This window comes from Apium graveolens, chromosome 5 (assembly GCF_009905375.1).
Source record: "Apium graveolens cultivar Ventura chromosome 5, ASM990537v1, whole genome shotgun sequence".
Classification (NCBI taxonomy): domain Eukaryota; kingdom Viridiplantae; phylum Streptophyta; class Magnoliopsida; order Apiales; family Apiaceae; genus Apium; species Apium graveolens.
This window is the reverse complement of record NC_133651.1, coordinates 316,231,035-316,246,691: the sequence shown is the minus strand read 5'-3', so window position 1 is coordinate 316,246,691 and position 15,657 is coordinate 316,231,035. Positions and strand designations below refer to the sequence as shown.

Genomic DNA, 15,657 nt, shown 5'->3' with positions numbered 1-15,657 from the left:
TTCGAGAAGATTATTCATTGTAACCCTAGCAGCTCTCGTGATATTTGTTCATCACTGAGAGGTAACAGTTCCATACTGTAACAGATTTTATTGTTTCAATAAAATTTGTTTTCTGTTACTTGAGTTATAAAAGTTCGATTTGATTGTATTATACACTGTATTCACCCCCTCTACAGTGTGTGTGACCTAACATAATATCTAACCAATTACCTTTATAAGTAAAATGTGTTGTTTTTTTTCACCAACTAAAACAACTCTTTCTCTACAAATATTTTAGACAAATCTTTTTAATCTATACATTTTTTAAATAAAACATGTTGTCTTTTCTATTTTCTTGAAATAAAACAAATATTTCTCTAAAAATATTATGCACAATTCTTTTAAATATATGTTGATTATCTATCTATTAATCTATCTATCTTCTATATTGTCTATACTATTATATTAAATACGAAACAATCTAAGTTTTGTTGGTAGTCGGGCTGGTCACCGTAATTATAGTATTATTTAAAATAAAACACTTTCATAAATAGAAAAATATTCATTACAAAATTATAATATGTCTAATGATTTTGTTAAAACAAAATTATAATATGTCTAATGATTTTCGTTAAAATAAAATATTAAAAAAAATTACATATAGTTAGTTGGATTTGAAGAATCGGGCTAAAATAAAATAATAAATATTATTGATCCCACTAAAAATATTATATTATTGGATCAGACCTTAACAATAATAAAAATTTGAAAGGAAATTTGTGGGGTCGCTATAATGTCATCAAACTAAAACAAAATAATACATATTATCCATTCGGTCTAAAATAAATAATAATCACCCTGGGCTAAAAAAAATAAAAATAAAATAGTAAATATAATTAGCTGGATTTGGTTAATATAACGGGACTCAAACTAACATATTATACATAAAATTTTAACATGGATTCGGCTTTTAACTTATTAAACAAACATAAATCTGAATATAGTTAGTTAGATTTGATCGGTGAACAAAGTAATGACAGTTCGTATACTATTGATTTCAGCTAAAATTTACCTTTTAATTAAATATAATAATATTTCGTAAACGCGCTTATAACTATCAATAAAAATATAAATTTTAATCATTAAATTATTTTTAAAACTGTAATGTCACTAACTTATACAATTATGTGTATATTAATAAGCATTATCAAATCATATTATTAAAATTTCAAATAAATAAGTTTCAAAACTTAAAATTTTACTTCAAATTAAATTCAAAACAATTATATAATATTAAAAATAATCCGTGGATCATACTAGTTATTATATTAAAAACGTAATATTAAAAATTTGGTTGCTTGATCACTCGATCCCGAACTGTATGATCAAATTGATGAAAACAGTAACATATAATCTTAAACATTATTTTATAGGGGTCCGAATAGTGTCTAATCATAAGGATACCAATTCTCGCGATCTTTGGTAGCTTGACAACGCCTATATAAAGGGTCACACCCCACACATCATAAGACTTATCGTTAGCAAAGCGAATTGTTTGTGAGCAATGAATTCGCAAGAGAACAAAAAGAATCGGTTGGCCGGAAATCTGCCGGAGGAGATACTTTTGAAAGTTCCGGCAAGAAATGCTGTTTTGAGGTGTGTTTGCAAGTCTTGGAATGCTCTTATTATGACTCCCCAATTCAAAACAAAACACTTTAATCGCAACAACAACACTCACCAATTGCTTTTTATTGGTTATTGTAGACGTTTACTTCGTAAATCTTTATCTTTGTTTAGTCAAGAACAAGAACAAGAACAATCAGTTTATCATATTAATGATTCTATGCTTGGTCAAAGATTGGATTTTGATGCAAATGTTAATTTTCCTGATGTTTTTAAAGAATGTTGCTTTGCGGGTTCAGTTAATGGCATTGTCTGTTTATCGTGTTTTGTCGAATCTGAGCGTTTTCCTTATGCGATTAGCTTTCGTCCTTGGGTTGTTTTATGGAACCCTACAATTATGCACTGGAAATTAATTCCCACACCCCCGGGAAAACCTGGCGATAATGTCCACGTTTCTGTTAGTTTGGCTTTTGATTCGCAAAGTAACGATTATAAGGTTGTTAGGCTTGTTTCCACTGGCCCGATGCTTGAATCTCGCATTGAGATTTATTCTGCCAATCATGATTCTTGGATAGATGTTGACCAGGGAACGCCAGTTCCGTATCTTACGTCTCGTTACAATTCGACTGTTATTGTCAAGGGTGTTCCCTATTGGTCACTAAATTACCTGGAATTTGTTGGTTTTGGTCTTGGACATAAGGTTCGTTATCAACATGTTCTTCGTCAGTCTGACTCTATTGCTGCAATTGATCCTCATACTGGAGAGTACAAGGAGATTATGTATCCACCAGCTGTCAACAATCCATCCACCTCTGTGCTTCCCTTCAATTTCATGGATTCACTTGCTGTTTTAACTTGTTTACCCAGTGATTATTCCAATCAAATGTTTTATGTATATGCACTAGACCAGACCTGTGATACTTGGAATACAATGTATTCTTTTACCCAAACTCTTATGCATAATAAACACATATCCATAATCCAGTGCTTTGAGGATGCTGGTAAGATTTTACTTGTGGGCTGGGATCGTAAGCGTTCTGTTTTATATGACCCCGAAACGGATTCCCTTTGTCATGCTACCGGAATGGATGCTTTGCGGCCAAAGTGGGATGAATCCTATCGCCATGTCGAGAGCCTGTTTTCTGTTAATGGAATGGTACCCATCCCAAGAGAGGACGAGGATAATAGCGATCACAATCGCGGTCCACCATTGTTGTTCCGTGAAAGACACCTTGGTATGCAATATTTTATCTTCCTTACTATGACTTGATTTATATTGTGATCATGAAGACATATACATTAATATGCACTCATCATTCTAGATAAAAAACAAAACTTTATGCGCAATCAAATGAGAATTAAGTATAATATTCCGATCAATCAAGTTTAAGGATGAAGGTAGAGATCATTTTATCTTCTCTTTCAGGAGGGGTTGGTTGAAGTATCCGTACTACGTTTGTTTACAGTGATTTAATTTGGGATCTGAGGAATCCATTTGTGTTCTTGGTGAAACATATGCTTCTGTGTTTTAAACTTAATATTGTGTTCAGATTCTTGTTTTCAATCTTATTTATATTCTTCAACAATGTTATAGCTTTATTTTGTAGGTTGGCAAGTCTGTATATACACTTACACAGACAAGTATGTTTTGGTGATTCCCTTATTTGCATGACTATGGTTTAATGTCAATTTTGTATTGTTTATCTGCCTAGATTAATTTTATGCTTTAATATTGCATTTTACTGCCTCCGTTCATAAACACTTGGCCACTTCACCTCCTCTTTTGTCAAATCAACCAATTTCTTGATCAAAACTTGAACTTTTTGTCTTATATTTGATCTAAAGAAATTGGTTTTCGTTGATGTCATGAAGTTTGTTGTTTTATTATCCTTTTTTGTTTATCTAAATAAAATTATCAAAATAAGCATTACAAAATAAATCAAATTGACTATAAAATGGAGAAATATGTAGGGTTGGAGGTATATAACTCTGCTGTTAAAATGGACTGCTAAGCTGATGTTTTTGTGTTCATAATGCAGGACTACTAATTTGAGCTCTGTTCGCAACTTTTGTTGGCGGGAAAGGACTGTTTGGCACCTGGTGGAGAACTGATGGAGTGTTGTAATGCTGCGACATCTATTGGACCTCTTAATAAAGATTTGTGTTTTAAAATTTGTAGTGTATAAGAAGACATAATATTGTGGCAGCGAAAATTGGCATGTAAGTTAACAAAAATAAGGGGTAGTTGAATTGCCCTTTGGAAGACAGGTTAGTGTTTGTGCTGATCAATTTATTAACTCTTTCTTTTTGCAGTACTCTGGATCAAACTGCGAAACATTAGTCTTTTAATATTTTTTTAGAAAAGTATTACTATTATCTATATTGATCTAATTTAAATTACCTTTCTATTCTCTAGGTTTTCAAATGTTAATTTTGTGGATTATAGTTTGTTTACATGTGGTTAAATATGAGTCTTGTGGATATCTGTACAACTTTGGGTAGGAAAAAATGATCGCCTGTAGTCAGTGATAAAGAATTAATATACTGAATTCCTAAACTATTGCTCATAGCCATAGGGCATATACACCACCAAAGAACCAAAAGAGAGGTTGGTATGAACTAGTGAATTTTGCTCGCGCTAGCGAAAATACTTTAAAATTAATGATTATAATTATATTTAAGAATGTTAAGTATTTTACTATATTTATCTACAATTTAGTCAAATGCAAAATAATGTTAAACCTGTTTTTTTAAATAAAAAATAGATAAAAATGCCCACTTAGGGGACTTACCTGAGTACGTAGTGTAATTTTAATGTCAAAGAGTTTAAATACAGTTGTGTGTGTAGAATAGTAGCAATAATATTTGATGTTGTGAAAGTGATATACTAAATGAGTACTCTGCGTTACTTGAAAAGTCTTTGTTCACATTTGGAGAGGATGATAGCAATATAGATTGATTAGATTCAAATGACTGAAAATGAGAATAAGTATACAAGTACCTTTAAGTTTGACTGAGCTTTCTCTTAAGTTTCATTGAAGTTACAATAGTAATATACATTTTTATGAGGAACTAGTAATGACTTGTATCATTTTATTTACCTGAGTACATACTTAGGGACTTACCAGAGTACGTAGTGTAATTTTAATATTATTGCCCTTTGGAAGACCCGTTAGTGTTTGTGCTGATCAATTTATCAACTCTTTCTTTCAGTACTATGAATTGTGATTGTTGTGTAATGTTATTGTTAGATTTGTTCATTATTCATCATACGGGTGTGTATTGAACTTGTTTAATCGGTAAAATTATAGATACAGTCTTTTTTTACCGTGTTTAGAGTGCAAATGTATCGATTTGTGGTGATTTATGATCTGTGTGAAGTTTTTGTAATCTATTTATGTATCCGATTTTGTAGCATTTCTCGAGATTGCGTGTAGTGTGAATTTAGAGTTTTTGTTAATATTTAGTGTTTTTTGCTGGATTTGAAGTATGCCTGTGACTTGTGTGTCTTAATTTGTTGATGTATCTGGTTATGTAGCATTTATCGAGATTGCGTATAATGTAAATTCAGAGTTTCGTTTATATGTAGTGTTTTTAGCTGGATTTGAAGTATGCCTGTGATTTGTGCGTCCTAATTTGTTTATGTATTTGGTTATGTAGCACTTATCGAGATTGCATATAATGTAAATTCAGAGTTTTCGTTTATATGTAGTGTTTTTAGCTGGATTTGAAGTATGCCTGTGAGTGTGACTCATATGTCTTAATCTGTTTATGTATCTGGTTGTGACTCAGATTTATTGTAAATATATAGTGGTTTTAGCTGGATTTAAAGTATGCCTGTGATATATATGTAATGTGAAGTTTTTTTGTAATTTGTTTATGTATCTGGTTATGTTGCATTTCCCGAAATTGCGTGTAATTTGAAGTATGCTTATGTTGATATTGGTCATTCAGGTGTTTGTAAAAGCTAACAAACTGAGGGCTTACTTGAAGAGCTTTCAGGTTAAGTTTAGGAGAAGGCGAGGTAAACATTGAGATGTTTTATTTGTCTTGGTTTGTAGATTTGGTTTACGTTGGTTTTGGTATACCTTGAATTTTTTTTACTGATGGACTGTGTTTTTCAAAGGGAAAAACTGATTACCGTGCCAGGATTGCTTGATCAATCAGGACAAGAACAAGTACAACACCCGAAGTACCGCTTTGTTGTGCAATTTGTAGCCCTATGGTTAATCTTTCCTGTAAGTTGCAATTATATGTTTCCTCATCCAAGTTTTTGTTTATTGGCATCATGTTTACAAATTACGAAGTATAGTTTTTTTGCCATTACAATCTCGAAAGATTAGTATAACAGTTTTAAATGTACAAGTTCAACCATAATTTATCTTCTAGACCAACAAGGATATCACTGCACAAATCATCTCTGCTACCAGAGCTGGGGATATGGTGCTTGCAGCTGCTTATTCACATGAGCTTCCTCGATACGGACTTGGAAGTAGGTCTCACCAATTATGCTGCAGGTATAAAAGCAATTTCATTATAGTATTATATATATTTATAGTTGTTTAACATTACTTTTTGCTAACTGAAGGAAACAAACTAGGGAACTTGTTTAATGTAGGGAAACAATATATTGGCATGTAGTTATGCGTAGTACCAGGCCAAGAACTTTTATGACATTAATGCCAATTTCTACATGATAATTATACGTTCACGTAGCTGACAATATAATACAACAGCTAGAGGCAGGGAGATCAGTAGATTAACACTTGGTAATAAGATGCAGCAGTAATACAGTTGTACTTGTAAAGGACTTATCGTAAATTTGATAATAGTACAAGCATGATGATAGGATATATATTGAACTGGCCAATGAATACTACTCTGTTAATTTTTACTCCCTCCGTCCCACTGGATTCTTTACATACTTTTGCCTCATGCTTGGCACGCACTTTAAGGCTACTATAAAATATAGTTCTATAATTTTTTTTTAAAATTTTCTTTTTCTGTATACAAGTTTAAACATTATATTTTTATTTAAAAGAAAAAAATATTTAAAATTATTTAGGGAACCATGTTTTACGGGAGCCTTAAAATGCGTGCCGATCCCCCGTCCCCCAATGTAAACAACCCACCGGGACGGAGGGAGTACATTGTAAGAACCCTGATTTTTGTAATATTTTAAAACTTCTGTGAATAATAACTTGAGCTAATTAAGTAATACGTATGGGGATCATCATAAAATGAATAGTGGAATTTTGAGAATCCGAGATTATATTCTTGTGTATCGAGGAAAATAAGTGAATGTAAAAGGCGACGGAATTCGAAGATTCACAATTATACTACGTGTTTTCGTATCCGTAAAGAATGACATAGAACCGGGAATACTACGTGAAATAAATAATATATCAAGGTGTTTCTATGATCAAGAGAAGGAATGGAATTGGTTATAGGATTATAAGCGATAAAAGAAATCGCTACGAAACAAGTCGTTATACGTGGAAACTATCGGAATGGAACGACGATTGCATTTACGATAAATAAACGAATGAGAAATTAAATCCCATGCAAGTTGGCCATGCATAACCAAGTCCTAACTAGTAGTTAGGAGTGTAACTAGATGATTAGAAGCTAACTAGAATAGTTAGTGGAATAGTGTTGAATAGTGATGGGAGACAAACAAGTACACAAGCCATACTTCTCCCTTTTCTCACTTCACCACACAATCAAACCAACCCATACCTTTTCCAAATTATTGTCAAATCTGCTGCATACATCCCATATATTCATTGTACACTCCCACACTTTAGCCACAAAAGAAAACAACCCCTTTTCCCTCACTTAAAACTCTCCCATTTTTCATTCCAGCAGTTCGGATTTTCTGAGCAAGGGAGAAAGAAAAATTCATAACTCAAAATATACGCATTCAAATATCATGAAATTTTTACCATAGCTTTTCTATATCATGGGTAAGCTTCGTACCAAATTTAAGCCTCAAATTATTTTTTTTCAATTTTATAAAAATGTTTGAATGAGGTACTGAAAGGTAACTCCGAAATTTTAACTTGTTTCTTTGTTTTATTTCTTAAGGATCTAGCCCTTCTAAGTGTTTTCTAAGCAAACCAAGCCTCAATCATCCTAGCACTAACCTTCCTAGTATCCAAGAAGGTATAACTTTCAACCTTTTAAGGATTTATGGTTGAATTTAAGAGTTATGTTTGTTGTAGTGTTAAGATCCAAAGGATTGTGTTTGTTTGAGTTTGTATTGATTATGTTCTTGCTAAAGACTTGAGATGTTGAGTTGTAATCCATGTATGTGGTACTATATAGAGCATATAAGGTTCATGTGGGTGGATCTTGAGAAGTACTTGTGTTTATGATGGTTATAGGTAGTGATTGTGTTAAGATCAAGTAGTAGAAATTGAGTTTGGGCATTCTTGCACTTGATCTGTTTTCTGCAGGACATTCGGCCATGAAAATTGTTAAAATTTGAAAACCACTGGCCATGACTAGATAGAGATTGTTTTATAGTTTCTATACATGTGTAGATCATCATGAGGAGATTTACGGTTTAGGAGTTATGGTCGTTTTAGTGTAAAACATTTCTGCGATTAGCCAACTGCACTTAAGTCCACTTGCATTGTGATTTTGAAGGACTTAAAATAATTTCGAGATTCTGGAAAAATTATGAAAAATGGATATGACAGTAGAGAAGAATGTCCAAAAAGAATTTTGAGAAAATATTAATTTTTCGATTTTATAAAAATGTTTTGGTAAAGAGAGCGTAAGCGAGAAACGCATAAAAATCTAGTTTTGACGCGCGTTTTCTCACGTTCGAGCTTAAAACTCAAAATGGACTTTCTAAAGCGAACGATCGATTTCAAAACTCGACCATGTTATAAAGTGAGAATATAAATGTTGAGAATATGACGATCGGAGATTCGTTATACTTGAGTAGTTGCGAAAGTTGCTTAATAAAAGCGAGACGTTAATCGCGTACTAACTTAGACCATTGGTTCTTGTTTATAGATCCCAACCAAACACCAGAGACCATACCACTTCGATTACTCGAGGCAAGTTTTCGAAACCCTATCTCATACTATCCATGCTATATATATAATGTTGTGATATTGATGTCATGATTTACAGTTCAAATATATATGCTTGTCTATGATATCAATGCATACGAATTATGCGATTGTTTACGAAAATAAATTTCGTTTTACACGAGTATGAGAAATTGAAACGTATTTCAAATATAATATAGGATAATGGGAGTCGGAAATATTTTAATAATGATTTAATTCCGGAGAGAGCCGAACGCGAAAGATTTCTATTTCGATAAACAAAGTACGTTCGCGTAATATATATATCAAGCGAACGATTAAGATTTTGACTTAAACTTCGAGAAATATTGGTTTATTCATTTAAGGGACACCCTTACTTGATTGATTATTTTATAAAGCGATACTTAAGGGATTATTAAATATAAAGAAAGTATTTAAAAATATATTGAATAGTTTATAAATCATTTCACGTTATTTAATAAAGATTTAACTATTCAAAGAGCAATTATAGGATACCAAATCCTGTTTTGATTATTTGATTAAGGTGTCTCCATTCGTTGGACCTTATTCAGAAATATTTTGTATTTAAGGTTTTTTATGAATTCATTGAACCTTAATTAGAAATACTTTGTACTTAAGATTTTATCAATTCATTGAACCTTATACAGATATATTTTATTTATAAGATTTTATCAATTCATTGAATCCCTATTAGATTATTATGAGACCTTAGATATTTAATATCTTTGGACTTCTAAAAACTTATTTAAAAATAGACATAGTTCCCAAGGGTACTTTCTAAATTATTCAAAACTCTTGAAAGAGATTAATCATTTGAAACCTATCAAAACCTTAGGGAACTTAGTCTAGAAGCATAAGAGTTTTGCTTCCTCGTTCAATAAAGAACAAGTGAGTAATATATGTGTCACCCTACTACAGATAGGGATTTGAAAATGATTTTAAATTCAAAACTCCGACAACTCCAAAAGATCAATTCAGTTAAAAGTGATGAATAAAACATCTTATTTACAGGTCAACTTTTAACGACCTATTCCTTCGAAAAAGGATTTTGAGCAAAAGATATAACTGTTTTGGGACTGGAATGTGGCCTGCCCGGTACGGAGTGGTATCGGGCAGTGACCAGGCGCGGAGTGGCGCATTATGCAAGCGCGGAGTGGCGCATTGTACGGTTATATGGTCTATGTGACCATTGACTTTCGGACTTGCACGGCAATGGGCAACCACCGTGTAGTGTCTTGATGAGCCCAAAGGCGGCTAGGTTTGTATTCCTTCTACTAGTAGAGAAAATTTCGTATTCGGCTGATCACCGATACGTGGTTTATTCCAGTATAGTCCCTTTCTTCCATTTTGGAAAAACTGTTGTGAAATATACAACAGAGAGCCGATAAGGTTGAGTTTTAAATAAGGATATTGATGAATATATATCAAATCCATTTGAGAAATCTGCCGATAAGACTGAGTTTAAATAAGGATGTTGATGATTATATATCAAATCCATTTGAGAAATCTGCCGATAAGGCTTAGTTTTAAATTGGGATGTTGACGAATATATATCACACCCATATGAGAATCTTGGTTCGAGTAACATCTTGAGATTTTGAAATAAAATGAGTACGAGTATAAAATGATTTTGAGAAGGAGATGAATACAAGTATTCAGTGGATATACTATTGTAGTTGATTTTGAGAATTTTATAAATTTGATAAGCATATAAACTTTCAGAACGCTTTGGAGATACAAAGTATAATTATTGGTTTTATTTATCCTTACATACTTAATTATGGGGATATATACCTTGCTGAGCTTTAATGCTCACCCTTGCTTTTATATATCATATCACAACAGACTACCAGCATGGATCAGACCAGGACTGTTGTCCTTAGGCGGGTAAGGAACGCTCGTGAGTTCCGTAGGCTTTTTGTGCGCCAGCCCCGTCAGGTAGATAAGTGGAAATGATTTATTTAATAATGTTTCCAAGCATATAACCTGTGTGTGTGTGAGTCTGAATAAAAGGTCGAGTAATATTGTGAAAAGAGAATTATTTAATTAATAAGTGATCATAACAACCCGAATTCACGACCTTGGATTTGGGGGTGTTACAGAAATGGTATCAGAGCCAAAGGTTGTAAGTCTTGGAAACAATAAGAGTAAAATGGGTAGACTGAGGATCTAAAAGTTAACAAGAACTCTCATCGAGTTCGTAGTCGGATTACTATGGAGTAGTCGCGACGGTAGTACCCAAGGGGACCTTAGCCTTAAGAGTTGAGGCATTGGTTGAGTTATTAACAGTTGATTGAAAAGCCAACATTAAGGGAAGAGAATGAGTTGTAGCACTCATAGAAAAGATTTCTAAGAGTTATATGCGAAAGAGAGTCCATTGGTTGAGCCAATAGAGTTTGTTGATGGACTACCAGGAGTTATGTTGAAGTGTTTATGTGAAGTGTTATACGGAAATTGATGGAATCGTTTAAGATCGACAGAATGTGGAAAGGAGAAAATTGTACATGATTTTTTTTATAATGTTGATATAGAAGTGGAGCTAAGTCTCCGGAGAAAGCGGGACGAAGACGATACCCCAATACCATGTGTTGATTGGAAAACCCGAGTTTTGCCATTCATAGCTCTTTATAGAGTGTCCTTGAGGAGACATATTAGGCAAGAATCAAGATGCTTAATTCTTTTACTATTATGGTTATTACGTTACCTGAATTGGTTGAAAGTATTGTTCCGATAATAAGGGTTCAATACATGATGAACAGCGATTCTACCAAGAAGGGTATTCGCTATACCATTGAGGAATCTATGTCCTATAAGGAAGATTTTAACGTGTCCCAAGATGAGAATGCTATGCGATAATACGAAATCATTTCGTCCGTTAAGCCATTATGGTTTGGCACGGAAAGCGAGAATCGACAGAATAATTTCTGAAAAGTTTCATGCTCCTACAATCAACGCAGCAAGCTCCGAACTACTGGAGGAGAAGACCAATAAGTCTGACGCAGAATTTCAAGATTGGGATGTCACTAGGAGCTACGTGTATATTCTCGACAGGATGTCGTCTTTTGTTAACACATCAAATCAGGTGCGTGGGCACAACGTTGCGAGTAACTAAAGAGGAATGAAGAATGTATTTGTGACAAAGCGAGTTATTAAGCGACTTTAACATAATGAGTAGAGACGCGAATAATGTTATATTGGTGATCTTTTATATTAGCATAACGATGCCACCCCGACATATTGGGAAACTAGAGCAAACCCTGCTGAATTGGTAAACCAAAATAACCAAGAACACGAGGAAGTCGAATATAATGAATTCGACTTAGAGGATTACAATGAAGAAGAAACTATGGATACTAATGAGGGGGAAGGCCAGAGCGGAAACCCCATGGACCAAATTATGAATCTTCTTCGATAGAATTTAAATTATCACCCTCAACCCAGGTTGATCATGTTCCAGTTACTAATGTCTTTAAGGCCTTTAAGTTGTTAAAACCCCCAGAAATTTCAATGGATTGCTAACCTGTTAAGGCCAGAGCTTGGCTGAAAGAAATGGAAAAGAGCTTTGAGATAGTGCCCATAGAAGAGACGCAAAAGACTGTGTTCACCAATTATATGCTGAAAGGAGAAGCAAATTATTAGTGGGAACCTAAAGGAACCCTGGAGACTGATGTGATTACCATATGGGGAAAAGTATTTCCCAGGTTTATGGAGGCTCAGATGGAGTTGAAGTTTCTAGAGATTAAGTAAGATAAGATGTCAGTGGCTGTGTACAAAGCCAAATTTATTGAACTGTCGAGATTCGTGCCGGAGTTTGTGAACATGAAAGAGAAAAAGGCAAGGAGATTTCAGCAAGGGCTGAAACAATGAATTCAGGACCGAGTGTCATTACTTGAGATAACAGACTATGTGCAAAAAGGCCTCGATTGTAGAGGCAGAGAGTGAGCAAGGTCAAAAAGAGGAAGAGAGCAAGAAGAGGAGTTCAGAAGCCAAGGCGGCAGAGCGATAACAGAAGTTTCTGATTAGGACTGAGAGGGGAGCGGTGTCCAAACGCGCAGTGGTACCGGGTTTAGCGAACCGGTAAGCAAGAGTATCACCCAGGGAGGTGGTCAATATAGGACTACGTTTCATAACCAGTTTCGGTCACCCCTACCAGATCATAAGTCATGTGGGGAGAAACATCCCGAGGTATGTAATGTGGGAAAAGAGCTACTGAGGTGCTTTAATTGTAACCAACCAGGACATTATTCTAGCAACTGCCCCAACCCAGCTAGGGCGTGATAGCAGGTAACCTTTTACTCAATTTGGTTACTGCAAATATTCTGTTTAATTCTGAAGCAACTAAGTATTTTATATCGCGAGATTTTTGGCCAAGTTAAAACTTAATGTGATTCCAACGCGAGAATTATTGCGAATAAAAATAGTGAATCGAGAGGTTGTTCCAATTAATGAGATTCATCTAATCTGCAAGTGGGAACTAGGAGGGAAGGATTTAAGTTGGACTTAATTCCTTTCAAGCTGAGAGAATTTGGTGTGGTCTTAAAAATGGATTGGTTATCGAGCAATGGTGCTCAGATTGATTATAAAGGAAAGAAAGTTAAAATCCGAATGCCGAACGGCAAGGAAATTGTGATTAAGGGTCAGCGTCAGACCCAGAAATATTTGAATATTGTTCAAGCGAAGAAATTATTGAGGAAAGATAGCAAAGCGTATTTAGCATACGTGGAGGGTACCAAGAGAGAAGCCCCGATGTACGTGACATACCAGTTGTTAACAAATTTGAGGATGTGTTTTCCAAAGACCTTTCAGGATTATCACCTGACCGAGAGATAGAGTTCGCTATCGAATTAGCATCAGGAACGGCATCAGTTTCAAAAAGCCCCATATAGGCTAACCCCGGTTGAAATGAAAGAATTGACTTCACAGTTGCAAGAACTGTTGAACAAAGGAATGATGAGACTTAATATGTCACCATGAGGCACACCAATGTTGTTTGTCAAAAAGAAGGATGGCAGTATGCGATTGTGCACAGAGTATAAGGAACTGAATAAGCTGACTATTAAGAACATATACCCTCTCTCTAGAAATGATGATTCGTTTGACCAACTTGAAGGAGTTGTACACTTTTCGAAAATCGATCTAAGAACGGGATATCACCAACTGAAGATTAAAACAGGGAACAAATACCGTATTTCGCACGAGGTATGGACATTATGAGTTCTTGGTGACGTCGTTCGGGCTAAAGAATGCCCCAGTAGCTTTCATGGACTTTGTGAATCGAGTGTTTAAAAAGTATTTGGACGTGTGCGTCATTATTTTTTTATTGATAATATTTTAGTCTATTCTAAAATGGAAGAAGAACATGCGGAATATCTGAGGATGGTGGTAGAAGCATTGAGAAGAGAAAAGTTGTTTGCCAAATTCTCAAGGTGCGAATTCTGGCAAAATAAAGTTCAGATCTTAGGACAATTGATGAGCAGTGAAGGAGTGTTAGTTGACCCTACCAATGTTGAGGCAGTATTCGAATGAGAAACAATAACCACACCTACGGAAGTAGGAACTTTTTAGGAATTAACCGGTTTTATGAGAGGTTCGTACGGGATTTCGCTAAGATATCAGGACCTTTGATTAGGCCTACTTGCAAAACGGAAAAGGTTGTGTGGAATGAAAAATGTGAGGAAAGTTTTCAGGAATTGAAAAGAAGTTAGGTAATAGCCCTCGTACTGGCATTGCCCGATGGAAAGGGTGATTTGTGATCTATAGTGATGCGTCACATAAAGGATTAGGATGCATGCTCATGCAGCATGGGAAAGTGGTTGCTTATGCCTCATGGCAGCTGAAGGAATATGAAGTAAGATACCCTACTCATGAATTAGAATTAGCAGCAATAGTTTTGCTTTGAAAAATTGGAGACAATATCCATACAGAGAAAATTGTGAGATCTACACTGACCATAAGAGCCTTAAGTATATATTTACTCAGAAAGAACTCAACAGGAGACAGGGGAGATGGTTAGAGTTAATGAAAGACTATGTCGGTGAGATTTATATCACCCAGGGAAGGCCAGTGTGGTGGCCGATGCCCTTAGTAGTAAAGAGAGACTCAAGATGTTGACAACGCCGGAGGAACTAGTGAGAGAACTCGAGGAGATAGAGATAGAGGTGAAGTCACTGGTAAAGGGACTGATGGACTAATTGAGATCAAATTAAAACTGGAATTGTTAGAAAAGATGGGACATTATCAGGAAGAGAAGACGAATGAAGAGCGAGAATCTTTGACTGAGAATAAGTCAAATGTGAGAAAGATGAGAAGGGAATTATGAGGTATGCGAACCGGATTTGGATTCCGAATGTTCGAGAATTAAAAGATGAAATTTTACGCGAAGGACATAATTCTAGATATTCAATTCATCCTGGAGGTACCAAGATGTACCGAGATCCAAAGGAATATTATTGATGACCCAACATGAAAAGAGACGTGGCCAATTGGGTCAGTAAGTGTTTGACCTGTTAAAGAGTGAAGGTGGAACATCAGCGACCGAGGGGACTCCTACAACCCTTAGGAATTCCGATGTGAAAGTGGGAACAAATAGCCATGGATTCTGTGGTAGGATTTCCCCGAGCTAAGGCTAACCGTGATGCAATATGAGTAATTATATATCGACTGACCAAGTCAGCATACTTTCTTCCAATCAAGAAAACCTACATGGTGGATAGATTAGCAGAGCTATACATCAAGGAAATTGTGATAAGACATGGAGTCTCTGTAGCTATCGTATCTAACAGAGATCCCCGATTCAACTCCAGATTTTTTTGAGGAGCTTTCAGGAATGCTTATGAACCAAACTGAATGTGAGTACTGCATACCATCCCCAAACCGATGGACAAAGTGAGTGAATCATTCAGACATTGGAGTACATGTTGAGAAATTTTGTAATTGATTTTTAAGGTTATTGAGATGAACACCTATCTTT

The 15,657-nt window shown here is 34.9% G+C and overlaps 1 protein-coding gene and 1 pseudogene across 1 annotated transcript; both read left to right on the top strand.

Annotated features, from left to right (window-relative positions):
• The first annotated feature begins 1,430 nt into the window (after nt 1-1,430).
• Nucleotides 1,431-5,550, top strand: LOC141659549 (uncharacterized). Its single transcript, XM_074466468.1, has 2 exons — nt 1,431-2,837; nt 3,642-5,550. The coding sequence occupies exons 1-2, from the start codon at nt 1,544-1,546 to the stop codon at nt 3,653-3,655; spliced, it is 1,308 nt and encodes a 435-aa protein (XP_074322569.1). The 5' UTR covers nt 1,431-1,543; the 3' UTR covers nt 3,656-5,550.
• A 158-nt stretch (nt 5,551-5,708) lies between these two features.
• Nucleotides 5,709-15,657, top strand: part of LOC141661321 (large ribosomal subunit protein uL18-like) — a 47,774-nt pseudogene continuing 37,825 nt past the window's right edge.

Excerpts from the sequence above, each read along its gene's own strand:
- LOC141659549 (XM_074466468.1), top strand. The coding sequence starts at position 1,544 with ATGAATTCGCAAGAGAACAAAAAGAATCGGTTGGCCGGAAATCTGCCG.